Below are 14140 nucleotides of genomic sequence, written 5' to 3'. Positions count from 1 at the left end.
TGCAGCAATGAAGGCAAATTGGATCCTGGGCTGTATCCTCAGGGGCATTGTTATCAGAGACAGCGATGTGATCATCCCACTCTACTCAGCCCTTGTCAGGCTGCACTTGGAGTCCTGTGTGTAGTTCTGATTGCCACGGTTCAAGACAGACATGGACAGACTAGAGAAGATCCAAAGGAGGGCCATGAAGATGACCAAAGGGGTGGATAAACTGCCCTATGAGGAAAAAGACTAAAGGAGTTAGGTCTTTTTCTCTCTGGAGAAGAGAAGCCTTGAGATCTCATCACAGTATTCCAATATTTAAACGGTGGCTATAAAGAGGACAGAGGCTCTCTTTTCACCAGAAGCCACATTGAGAAAGCATGGGGCAATGGGTACAAGTTGCACTGGGGGAGATCGCATTGCAATTTAAGAAAGAACAATTGTTCACTGGAACAACCTCTACAGGAACATGAGTGTGTCCAGAGAAGGGCAGTGAAGCTGGTGAAGAGTCTAGAGCAAAAGCCTTGGGAGAAGTGGCTGAATGGGGTTCAGGGGGACCTTCTCGCGCTCTACAACTACCTGAAGGAAGGTTGTAGCGAGGTGGGTGTCAGCCTCTTCTCCCAAGTAGTAAGCAAGAAGACGAGAGGAAACAGCCTCAAGTTGCGCCACAGGAGACTTAGATTGGAATACTAGGAAAAAATTCTTCACCAGAAGGGTTGTCAAGCTCTGGAACAGGCTGCCCAGGGAAGTGATTGAGTCACCGTCCCTGGAGGTATTAAAAGACGTGTGGGTGTGGTGCTTCGAGGCATGGTGTAGTGGTGGACTTGGCAGTGCTGGGTGAACAGTTGGACTTGATGATCTTAAAGGTCTTTTCCAACCTAAATGATTCTATGGTGGAGTCTGCATTGCTGGAGGTTTTCAAGACACTACTGGACAGGGTGCTAGACTATCTCATCCAGTCTCCTTTTTCCACAAAATATTGCACCAGAGGATCAAGGTTCTTTCCAGCCTTGGCTTTTCTGTGATGATTCTGTATCACTGAATGCCACTCTCATTTGCACAATGTGTGAGATCAAGCTAGATGATGGTACTCAGTAGATGTGTTCTAGAAAAAAAGATATATTAAACTGGATACTAAGGAGCGTGATATTTTTTTTCCTGAAGTGATATTGGTATGCACTGATTTTTATTTTTTTTTTATTAATAGTTTCAGTTGGGTCTTTTCCGCTGAATCTTTTGCTGTACCTTGTATACCTCATGATCACTTGTTCATTTCCTGATGTCAGTTGTATCTGCTATTGTCATTATGCCGCTGTAGAAGTTTAGTATATGGCTGCTTAAAAAACCCGCAAGCAAACGGACACCTTAACAATGTTGAGTATTTGGGCATTGAGACCCACTTCTGAGATGCTCACCATTCTTCACCTTTATCAGTTTCAACCAAGGATGACATTCATCATTCATCTAGTTTGTAACTACTATTTTGTAAGCTTTTTGAGTGGAAGTGCTTCTAGAAAGCGTTATTATGAGAAATAAGAGTAAGGTAATTTTTCCAGTATTGGGAAATGTATTTTCCCCAAAGAGGGGTCTGGCTGGGAATTACATTTACAGCTCCTCAAGATTAACTGTATATAACATGGAAGCAGATAATAGTTATATTTATAATTTGGACTAACTCAGATGAAGAGTCATCCTCTGATGGGTTGGTGAAACAAATTGTAGGACAGTGTTTTTCTCTTGCAGGTAGATAGAATGTGAGCACAACTAATTTTTGACAGCAGAAAAAAACCTTACAGGATAAGATGTATGCCTCTGATAAACAGGAAAACGAGTTTATTTCCATATATTCAACCTCCTACCCAGTCTAGTAACATAATGTTAATTGGTGTTGTCTGATTATAGGAGAGCTGCAGGGGTAATAAGACTTATTTTTGCATCCAGTTATGAGGAATAAATTATAACATCTAATTACAAAGAAAATGAGATTATTGAATTTTAATATAGTAAGGAATAATTAAAGAACAAATAAAAAGCTACTCTCCTGAAAGTCTGTCTTTAAACAAGCCTGTGAAAAAAGATTGCTCAGTTGCTTGGATAGTGAACTACAGCCTTTACAGATGCAATTGCAAACTTGGTTTGTTATAACAGTTAAATGAAAATTAACCAGAGGGAAAATATGCTGTGCTTCAGGTGTTGGCTGTTTTGCAGCCACTTGATAGGCCTTGTGCTTTTATAAATTTGTAAGGTCAGGAAAGATGTTGGTGAATGCTGCGCTAATGGCCTGCAGAATGCCTGCTGCAGTCTTCCCAAAATTAATTACTTGGAGGATATGTGTGTGTGTGTGTGTTGCGTGGGTGGTTTTTGTTTTTTTTTTCCCTTCTTTTAGATTCCTGGGTGGTAACACATAACTATTTATGCTGAGGGAAAATGCAATTTTGCTATGTTTGTGGTGATGAAAAAAGTTTCCTGCAGCTGTAGCATGTATTTGAGTAACTTTGTGGACAGCCATTAAGCAACAAGTTAGGTAGCAGTGTTAAAAACTTACTCAGATATGATAAAAATAAAACTTTCTAAGAATGTGTTTCCTGTCTGACAGTTCTAAATATTAGTGAGTGCTCATGTCTGCCTAAGTATGATGAAACTATGAAAAGACAGGTATGAAAGGACCCTGTCTTTTCTCATCTTTAAATTTAGTTTTCATAGGTGTGTGAACATTGACAGTATTATGTATTTGAGGAATAGCTTTAGAATTTTTTTTAAGCTTTTCTAACTTTAGTACATGATCATGGGGTCATGCCCTTTTCAACTCTGCTGCTATGTTTTTTTATTGTGCTAACATTTTAAAATGACATAAACGGAAAAAAAAAGGGGAAAAAGGTGGAGCAGCTTTTTTCTGCTAGAGTAGGTCACCTTAATCTGACACCTCATGCTCTTTCTGAATGATAGCTTTTGGGTATTCTGATAAACTGGCTTAAAAATGTTCTGTATTTTCTTTTTGGGCCTCCTGTTCTTTCCAGCTACATTGATTCATGAAAGTTTTCAGCGTGGTGCAGTTGCCTTTTTGCAACTAAAGTTACAGGGATTGGTTTTTTTGTATGGATGGGTTGTGGTTTTGCATTGGGCGTTGTCTTGTGTTGTCAGTTCTGAGGGAAGTAGCAACTTCAGCTTCAAAAATCGTCTGAAACTTTCTAAAATTATTTGCTAATCTATCTGTCTCTTCATATCCTGAAGTACTAATATCTGAACTGTCAGATAAGGTCATGGTGCCTTCTGAAAATCTACGCTTCTTTGAATTCTCTTCATATCCTTACGTCCAAAATTAGAAGTGACTTTTGAAAACAGACTGTTTTTTTAATTAGGTTGGGATTTAAGTGATTAAAAGATGTTTTGAGGCTTCATTTATTACAATCTCATTATTTCTGTAAAAGTTAACCAGCGTGGTTAGCATCTCCTTTTTGACTTTTCAAGATTTAAGATTTAGAATCCACAGATTGATACTTTCAGTTTTGAAGAATGAGTTGCAGAAACGCTGTTTTCTGTCCTCTAGTGCTATTTTTGTATGAAGTTTGTCATTTTAAACGCCTTTGCAAAACATGTTAGCAGCTTTAGAGTAATTTAAAATGTCTATTGCTTTTGGTTGTGCATGCCAGATATTGTACACGAGGTGTCAGCACTGGTCCACCTTCAGAACTCTGGTGCTTGTTACTTGGGATGTAGGCTTGAAATAGTTGGTGGCTTCCAGAGTTTCTGCGGCAGTTTCTTCTTAGGTGGCTGATTTCAAAGCCAGATTGTCATTTGTATCAAAGGGGAAAAGAATGGTTATTGGGACTTGTGCCAATATATTGATAAGCTGAAGAAGCACGGGTTGGTACTTCCTTACCAAGTGTGTTTCTACTTTAAGCCTAATGGGGCTTTTACTAAATTCTTCCTCACTAATTGGCAGTCTGCATATGTATAGCATCATGCAATGAAAATTTTGTGGTTTACAAGATCAGAGACATAGAAAAATGGAGACAGTAGTTTCTTGGCTTTCATAGCTTGAGATTTCAAGATCAATAAATAGATTTAATTTGCAAGGGCTGAAAATGTTCAACTTGGTAAATCAATTGATTTTGGAAGTGGTATATGTTTGTTTGCATTCTTATTATGCCCATGAACATCATGTTAGATATCTTCTATAAAATGTGGAGCTGTTTAGCTGTTACTGACTGGTTTGGCTATTTACTTTTTAGTACTACTGACAAATAAAGTTGCTAAAGAACACTCTCTCTGCTGCTTTGTTAGCTGTTCAACTTGAAGCAAGCTTAAGTTTTCCTGGCAGTACAAGCTGTCATGACTGGCTGTGTGCAAAATCACTGGCCTTCTGTAGTGCTGGAGATATGTCTACTACATTTTGTTTTCCTCCTGTTATTTATTTTTTTAAACTCAGATATATGCTGTAAAATTTTGATTACAATCAATCCTTTTCTCTTTTTCCCTTTAAATATCAGCTTTCAGAAGAAGAAAAAATCCAGCGTTACAGCATTCTTTCTGAGCTGTATGAACGTATTGGTTTTCACCGAAAGTCTGCTTTTTTCAAGCGTATAGCCGCCATGCAGTGCGCTGCACCTAGCATCCCAGAACCTGGGTGGAGGGCCTGCTACAAACTGCTTTTGGAAACTCTCCCTGGCTATAGCTTGTCATTGGATCCTAAAGATTTCAGCAAAGGTAAGTGTTTCTGGGGAAGTATGGATTAGCTTGGTAGGTCACTCAACTGGCTTTGTATAATTAATTAAAAGATTTCAAATTAAACTAAAATCATTTACCTATCTGAAACTAATTGCAGCAAATAGAGCAGTTCTTTAACACTGTACCATCACTTTTTCTTGGTGGTGCTTTAAATAATTTCACATTTTCTGCAAGCCACTGCTGAATGTTTTACTGTAGTCCTCTGTTTGCAGCAAATAATTAAGTTTCATTTCAGAGTTTCACTTCTGTTCTTTTTCAAAATTGTCTTTGATTTTGATTATACACTTACCAGTACAAACAAGGTGGTATTTTATTTTTGGGTATTTTTTCAATTAAAGTGCCTTCAGCTTCTGTGTTTCTTTTGGTATTTGTTGCTGTTTGATCTTATAGTGAAAGAACAAAAAATTTTTACATATTTTTGTATGTAGACACATACACAAACATAGAATTATATCTGTATCTGTAGGGTCAAATATGCCATATTTCCCCAAAAATTAGATCAGTGATGTTTTCTGTAAGACTAGCATTTGGTAAGACATTTCAACAGTTTTTAGATGCTATATATAATTTGAATTACTATTTTATTGCATCTGTTAAAAACTAAAGGAAAAATAGTCCATGAGAACACATGCCACTTCTTGTAGCTGTTAGCATGTTCACTTTCTGCAAGTTGTGTGCTGCTTGCCGCCCTTTTAGCTAAGCTGTGTTTCATAAATTTCATCAATGTTATCTAAAGCTGTATGTAAAGTAATAATTTTAAAAGCTGTCTTGGTTTTAATATACTGTGCTTCATTTTTCACCTAAAGGAAGAGACAGCTAATATGCTGCTTGGGAACTGCTTTTGAGTAAACCTTTCCATGTTGCCCAAAAACTTGCATTGTTTTGTATAGTAGCATTTTTGGGGACCATTCAATAAATGTTGTAGCTGCATGAGAGGAGCAGCAAGCAATGGGCTGAGCATGCACTGGTGGAAAGGAGGTGGCGTTCACCAGTATGAAAACTCTGAACGGGTTTAAATGTGAACGAACAGCAGCTGGAATATTCTTCTCTGTTTTGTGAGAGTACATTGACTATTGTTGGAATTTCAGTTTGATGTTGTCTTGTGAGTTGGGTTGTAAGTTTAATTGTTTCTGTATATGCTAGGTGACTTAGCCATTGAAATAATGGAGCTATCTAGTCAATTTAGTCAAGGGAGAATATGGAAAAACCCATCTGACTAGGCACTAGGTGATATTTTCCAAGCTCTTCTAGCTCCATTGATGAAAACAGGCATGTAGACAACCCACTGTACATGTGGATAGTTAGTTTTAAAATAAAACTGCAGAGATTTAAGCAGTAGTGAAAGAAACGATATGTGAGAGAAGACAGAATATGCCAAGTGGACTAGATGGAAAGATACAAAGAGTCTAGGAAGAGGGAATCTGCTGAAAAAAATATGCTGTGGCCTGTGATAGAAAAGGGGAAAACTGGGATGGGACTGTGGTAGGAGAAGAGATTGTAGAAGCTCTGCAAAAAGTGACAATTGGGGGTGTGTGGTGTGGGGAAAATGACACGATTGGTGTTTTAACTTTCATTTTTACCTTACCTTACCTTACGTTGCGCTGAGGTGCTTTGTCAGATTTTACCCCTAAAATGGCTGTTTCAGAGACATGTGGAAAGATCACTGTAAACTTGATAAGAACCACTTGATAAGAATGACATTTCACATGTGAAAATTATGAGACTGTTGTGTAAAAAATATAAACTCTCTCAAGGTTTGGTTGCAGCAAATATTTCTAGGAAGATTTGCTAAATGCTGAAGGGTAATATTAGAAGAAGGGCTGTTTAGAAGTTTGAAGTATTGCACATCTTGGAATATCTGTTACTTAAAAATTACTATTCTTGCTAATACTAAAACCAGGTTAAGTTTCATGAAGAGTACTGGATACTGTGTTTTTGAAACAGAAGTTAGTGTTATGATGATCTATTTATTGTTACCATAGATACTTCACAAATATGAAATAATTTATAGTCTGAAACGTAGTTTTTAAAGACTGAAAAATAAAAAAATATCCTTCATGTCCTGTAATTTTATTGCTTTTTACTGACTTCTAATGACTGGGAAAGCATTTAGAGAAAATATCTTTTGCTTGATTTTTAAAGTGAGTTTAGTAGTACTTGATTTGGATAAAAATGAAATTCTGTATGAGATCTTGTGAATTTATTGTTCAGAGAACATACAAAACTTTAATGGTTTTGTGTATCATTTTGTTATTACTTCATGGGGATTGTCAACTGCATTTTCTGAATTCTAGTGATAAATTTATTAGTTGATAGCGAAGCATGTAAAACAAAAATTGGTTTCATATTTAAATATTAAAAAACCTGAAAGATCCTAATTTTTCTTTGGAGTACAAGATTTGGATTTTGTAATTATTGGTTCCATCGGATGATTTTTATAAGTAATTAAATTGCTGCTTAGTCTATAAAGAAAAAAAGCCAGTTGGTTTGTGTTGACTTCTAGCTTTAAAAAGTATTAAATCAATGCTTACTTTATAGGAACTCACAGAGGATGGGCTGCAGTGCAGATGCGTTTGCTTCATGAACTAGTGTATGCTTCCAGAAGAATGGGTAATCCAGCTCTATGCGTCAGGCATTTGTCTTTCCTTCTCCAGACCATGCTGGATTTTCTTTCTGATCAAGGTATGACTTTTTAAAGGAAAGGGATATTTGCACTTTCTTCTGTCCTACAGTCAAATGATGTGACTTTGCGTTGAAATATACTTGATTTCAGGAGTAACAGAGAGCACAGAAGTTAGGGAAATCAGTGTACACATGAAGTAGCTTGTTGATGGGAATCAATTATGTATACAGTGTTATTAGTTTTAAATAGTATTGTTCTGACCTTGATATGTAGTATCTAAAATAGAACTTCCTTTAATGTTTTCCATCTGTAGATTGCCTCGAGCCTAATGCACTGTTTCCTCTGTAAGTATTAAGAATATGATCAAAGGGCTTAATTTATGTGCGAATTAAAAAAGAGAAGTATATAAAAATACTAGCAGCTTTCATAAGTGCTATTAATGAAGAGACTGAGAAGAGCTGAGGGTGAAAAGTAGATTCAGAAGAGTGTATGGTAGTTCAGACTGCATCTACTATGAGTTTTCTGATGAAACATTCATATAGTGGGTACAAAATACAAGTAGGCATCCTTGTTTCTGTACTTGAGACAATGAACTTGTAGCAGCTGAACACAATGGAATTAAACAGTTTAACTAGAACAGTAGGCTTAAGTTTCTGTAAGTTTCTGTGGCTTCTTTAAAACAAAATTTCTTTAATTCAGCAATAAATTTCAGTGGGATTTATTAAATTTGTCAGTGGATGAGGATGGAGTGAACGTGTCTATAGATGATTTTCAAGAATGGTAATGACGTATGTGAGGACCTTTTGCAAGGGAGGGCCATGAAGTATTTACAAAATCGCATGGAAAACCAAAAAGTGACACTGTTATGTTTGTCTTATGTTTTTTAGGAAAACTATTTCAAATATTTTTTTTATCACCCAAGTTGAAACTGAGCTAGTAATGAAAGGTGTTAAATATTTTTTGATTCACAGTAAGCTAGGTTAAAAGTGCCTGTTTTTCAGTTATTGCCATCTTCACAATAGAGAGGATGGGTGTAAAATGGTATCGTTTTTTTCATTTTTCTCCTTTTGTTATGGCCAAAGATTTCTCCGTGGTGACTCCTACAGCAAAGAGCTTGGCTAGTGAGCTTTAGGTTTTTGCCTGCCAGTGAATTCCATCTGTTTAGTGGCTCAAATCAGTAGTGCAGGAAGGAGAGTAACTGAGAGAACTGATAAATTGGAATAAATTACCTTTCTGTCTGTAGATCTTATTTGCTGTCAAAAGGTCCTTGGATTTCCCAGGACTTTTAGTGAAACGTCATTGATTTATGTATGGAAAATTTGGCTGAAAACAAGGTTTTAAGCTCTTCTGCTGTGCATGTGCACATATGATATTGCTATTCCCTAATCCTAAAAGGGTTTGAAATCTTAAGAGAAGCAACTTTTATATTTCTTGTCTGCAGACATTATATAAGTAAAGCTTCCCGTTTCGTTAGAACTATGGTAATTGTGATGTTTAGTGTCTTTGAAAAGTCAAACTAAATGTTCTCCAATGTGTTTAAAAAGTAGCTGAATCTTTTTCTCCTCCTCTCCTGAAGACATCCAAAATAGAACTTGCTGTTGTGTTGGAAGTCTTTTATTGATAGCGTGTTTCTCAGACACGGTTGGTTAGTGGTGTTCCAAACTAGCTAAAGTGTGGATGACAGTGCCAGAAATGTATTTCTGGCTTGTAATCTTTTTGTAATTCTTCTTAGATGGGTATTGTGTATATTGTGCAAGGGTCCGTTTAGCACAGAAAATTACTTTAAATTTATAGTTCTTTTTAAAATATCAGAACGTTAGGAAAAAATAAACAAAATCCCTTCAACGCTGGATTGTAGTAAATAAAGGACAAAAGCAAGAGTGCTGAGGAAACTGGGGTTGTTTAGCCTAGAGAAAAGGAGGCTCAGGGGAGGCCTTACTGCTCTCTGCAACTACCTGGAAGGAGGTTGTAGCAAGGTGGGTGTTGGTCTCTCCTCTCCAGTAAAAAGTGATAGGACAAGAGGAAATGGCCTCAAGTTGTGCTACGGGAGGTTTAGATTGGATATTTGAGAAAAAAATTTTCCCTGAAAAGGGTTGTCAAGCCTTAGAACAGGCTGCCCAGGGAAGTGATTGAGTCACCGTCCCTGGAGGTATTAAAAGACGTGTGGGTGTGGTGCTTCGAGGCATGGTGTAGTGGTGGACTTGGCAGTGCTGGGTGAACAGTTGGACTTGATGATCTTAAAGGTCTTTTCCAACTTAAACAATTCTATGATAAGATGATTTGAATGCATAGGATTATGCTACTTTAAGTTGGTGAACTGTTTCCCTTATATTATGAACTTCTGAAGTTGTGTAATTTGTATTCTTCTCTGATAATCACATGACTGAAACTTCCAGGTTTTCTTAACCAGGTAATGTTTCAATTAGGAAACTGAAGTAATACAGTAGCATTGCAGTTCAAGAATGCTAATTTTTTTTTTTTCTGCATAGAAAGTTGCCAAGTTACTAGTTACTAGGTAGAGGAGAATTCACTCTTTTTAAAACTAAGTTTTTACCTGCATGTGGTTTTTCTTAAATCAAATAAACTTCTTATTTTTAAAGCTTGTAATTGATAATATATGTTAAATCCTACACTTGTATTTAAGATTCAGGTAGTTTGCAGATCATCTTTAAAACCAGAACAAATAAAGTGAAAACTCCAAGCTGAAAGAAGGTTACCAGCTAAATATTTGGCATTGGAACTTAATCTTCTAGTTCTTTTTGTCTCAGGATTAGCTGCCTCTAGACACAAAAAAGGAATATTCTCTTGTTCTAGTCCCTCAATCTAATTCTGTTCATTTACTAGTTCGGATGAAGGTGAAATACTGGGACTTCAGAAAACAGGAAAAAAAGGATTTCTTCTTCACTTCAAGTTCAGAAGATGAGATTTAGTAGTTACAATGAAAGATCTATTAATTAGAAGCTCTTGATTCTATTAACGTAACACAAAATAGTCAAAATTGGCTTGTGTTTTAAAACAAAATTTTCTTACTTTAATGGAATGACACTTGATAATTATTTTAAAATACAACTTCCATATATGCTTACTTGAATTAAATTTCCAACCACACAGCCTGGTAAATCTGAATAAAAAGTATCATCAAATAAATGGGAGATGTCAATCACTATTTTAACAACATGGAAGCTAAGAGTCTCATTTAAAATTAAGCTGTTTAGTTACATAAATATGTAAAATGCAGTTTTCTGCTTAGCAAAAAGAGGCACCAAATTCTGCATAAAAGCGCTCTAATCTCAAGCCATTATGTTTTAACAAGCCCTTGAGAATCCCTCTTTCTTTAAATAAGAATTAAAATGTGCAATTGCAAAGTTACTTGGAATTAAATCTCTCTCTTTTACATAATGCTTTTTGAAACAGAACACTATGGGTACAGGTCACATTGGGTAAGGTCAGATACTTGGAAAAAAACCCCAGTATTTTATTATGGATCTTTACTGATAATATTCACACTATTTAGAAGCACTGTGATTTGTATTGTGTGCAAATGATTCTTGAGTTAGCTCATCTATTAAGGCCCGTCTAAACACAGAGCTGCTTGGGAATAGCTATTACTGAAATGTGACTGTCCAGACAGAAATTCCTAGAGTATGTCTGTCACCCCTGCATGCTTACACTTTCAGACATTCAGTAGGTTTCCAACTGTCATGCCTGCTGTTCTTCATTTTGCACCTGTTGACCAGTGTTTGGATGTCTTTATTCTTCAGGTGAGTGACAGTAGGTGATGGAGAGAACAATATCTAGAAGTACTTCCTAAAACGTCCTACAGTGCTTTCCTGTCATTCCTGTGTGTAGTTGATTCCTATATCATTGGACACCACTGTTCATTCCAGCTGCATCCACTGTTACCAAGACTTTAGGACAGAGGTTGGTTCCCAAAGCAATTTGGCCAGGGGGTTGAGATTGTGAAGGCTACAATCAATGTGTATGTTGGCCTTTTGACACTGTTGGTCCTGAATAGTCAACAGGCAAAGGTAACGAAACAAGTGACATGGTTTCTTATTTTTTCTTCTCTCAATCATGGTTATGAATTTTGGATGCAGCCTACGTGATTGAGCTTTCTTGGGGACATTTCAGGTGCTTCTCTAGCCAACTGCATTGTCAGCACGGGTACTATTTCAGCATTAGCATGGCCTTTGGTGTCTCAAAATGTCTGTTCTGCTGCTCTAATTATTCCCTAGATTAACATGAGTACTGTCTTTAGAAACAGAACAGTGTTGGCTAACAATCTGGAGAACGGCCACGTGGCCTCTTGTGTATGTACATGTTTAACTTTCAGCATCAGAAAGACAGAGAATAGCGGCTATCATGCAATTCAGAACCTTTCTGTGATGACCTTTAGCTTCAGTGTTTTCAGCAGCAGCAGAGACCAAAAATAAATGGGCTAAGTTCCGCAGGCATGACCACAAAATACCTGGCAGCTTCACAAATAAGATACACTTGTTCCAGTTTTGCTGGTCCGGTCATCAGGGCTTCTCTACTCATTGAGTATAAGGTTTTGAACAGTTTTAGCTTACTTATCTTTCTACTGATCAAAGAATGGTTTGGGTTGGAAGGGACCTTGAAAATCATCTAGTTCCAACTCCCCTGCTATGGGCAAGGATGCCTTCAGCTAGACCCTGTTACTCAAAACCCCGTCCAACTTGGCCTTGAACACTGCCAGGGATAGGGCATCCACAGCTTCTCTGGGCAACCTGTTCCACTGCTTCAGCACCCTCACAGTAAAGAATTTCTTCCTAATATCTAACCTAAATCTCCTGTCTTTCAGTTTAAAGCCATTCCCCCTTGTCCTATCACTACAGGCCCTTGTAAAAAGTCCCTCTCCAGCTTTCTTGTAGACGCTTTTAGGTACTGGCAGGCTGCAATAAAGTCTCCTCGGAGCCTTTTCTGCTCCAGGCTGAACAGCCCCAACTCTTTCAGCCTGCCTGCACAGGAGAGGCACTCCAGCCCTCTGATCATCTTTGTGGCCCTCTTCTGGACTTGCTGATGTCATGAAGAAATTTGTTTTAGCCCTAGCAAACTAAAAATGTTATCCTGGGCTTCATTCCAAATACTTCTTTGTTAGAGGCATGCCCTCCCCAGAGTGGATACTCGTCACCCTGGCCACAGTCATTGTTCTGTCGAAAAACATGAACTCTTTAGTGAAAGACGTAACTTGTTATGACACTTCTTTTTAATCAGAGGACAGACCAGGTCCTGCATGTGATGCATGACTTAGGGGCTTTCCTTGCTGTAGCTGAGTATTTTATCTCCAGAAGCAAACCTTATCAACAGAATTCATCAGTTTCTGTTAGGAGGGATCTCTGTGTGTGGATTTTGATTTTCATGAAGTATACCTACTTCGTGTATTTCCATACAGGCACTGCATAGGAAGTGCCATGGAGTGCCTGAGATTTATTATTTGGTGAAGAGTTGTTTTTCTGGTCCATCTCAGATAGCAACTGCATGCCATGCCTGCGCTTGGTCACTGGGATGATGAAAACATAGCTCTACCTAAGAAAAAGGTTTTTGTTACTTTCAAATGTCCTGGGTTGAATTTTCAGAAATATCCCTAGTTATCTAAATTTCATTAGTGTGATTCTGAACTCCAGAGAGGCAGGATTCTATCCCTCCTGCAGTACTGGCTATTGCTTGGCACTTTGAAATAATTTGAGATGTTGATCCATGCCATGCAAACCTTAGAGGTTTGTTAAGTTTGGCTCCAGGCTGTTTCCTCCTGAAAACAGTCTCTCGTCTTCCAGAAGGTGCTTATTCTTAGCCTGTGCTGAGATCATTCTCCCTGATGAAGATTTTTTGCCAGAATTTATGCTGAATGCTATTTCAGTTCCCCATATCCTCCAGATCGGTTGTGATGGACTTGTCAGTGTTGGCTGGGCAGACCACTTTGATGCCTTGACAGCTTAGAGTTGTTGGTAGCTGGAGGACCAGGGACCGCATGCCAGTAATCTGAGATTGCTTTCAGAACCTTTTCATCCTCCTTTCAAGACTGCTGTGCTCAGGTGATGGCTGATATGTCAACTGCCCCGTCAACTGCTGGTGTGAGGTCTGTGCCTTTTGCAAAGAAGTGATGAGCTTGATCTAAGAAAAAAAATAATAATAAAAAATCCCCACACCTTGTTTACCTTTAGGAATTATGGTTAAGCCTGGACTGATCATAATTTGATGATGTCAGACGTGGTGCCTGGCAACTCTTAAAATATACGTTTCTATCTCACAGCTTGAAAGAGGAAACTATGCAGTATTTTACAGACATTTTTATTTATAGAACAGATTGCATATACATTCACTTGGTGATACTTATTTCAAATTGCTGTATGGAAATACAGGAAATAAGAATATTAAACAGGGGTTGTAAAAATTGTCAACTAGACCAAAATAAAATGTGTAAATGCCCTTAAGTCTAACCCTTCTGCCAAGCCTACATTGGCAGCAGTAAAGACCTGACTCAATTTCTGAGGATCTTTACTTAAAACACTGTCTTGAATTTCCACCCAACACTTGGGAAGATGAAATCAAGCTGTATGGGCACTTTGTGAGTTAACTTCCCTGCACAGATTTGACTCAACTGCATTTCACTGGAGAAATGGAAAAGAATAACCTATAAACCTATAAATAATTGCTGTTGCTCTAGAGCGTGGAATAATTTAAAACCACCTCTTGTTTTGAGGGACAGCTCGAGCAACTTGTTACTGTATGTTCACCTAGCTGTATCGTGTTGTCTTCTTTATGTCTTACTATGACTTTCTCATTTTT

General features: G+C 37.6%; 1 protein-coding gene across 5 annotated transcripts in view; it reads left to right on the top strand.

Moving 5' to 3' along the window:
• TRAPPC9 (trafficking protein particle complex 9) overlaps positions 1–14140 on the top strand; it is a 508539-nt gene that overhangs the window by 27088 nt on the left and 467311 nt on the right. For all 5 annotated transcript variants that reach the window (XM_037379008.1, XM_037379006.1, XM_037379007.1 and 2 more), the window contains 2 exons: positions 4473–4689; positions 7249–7392. In XM_037379008.1, coding sequence (XP_037234905.1) covers positions 4473–4689; positions 7249–7392 — 361 coding nt within the window. The remainder of the gene's footprint in view (positions 1–4472; positions 4690–7248; positions 7393–14140) is intronic.

Source organism: Falco rusticolus, chromosome 3 (assembly GCF_015220075.1).
Source record: "Falco rusticolus isolate bFalRus1 chromosome 3, bFalRus1.pri, whole genome shotgun sequence".
NCBI classification, from domain to species: Eukaryota; Metazoa; Chordata; class Aves; order Falconiformes; family Falconidae; genus Falco; species Falco rusticolus.
Note: the sequence above shows the minus strand (reverse complement) of the source record. Positions and strands in the feature narration are given on the sequence as shown.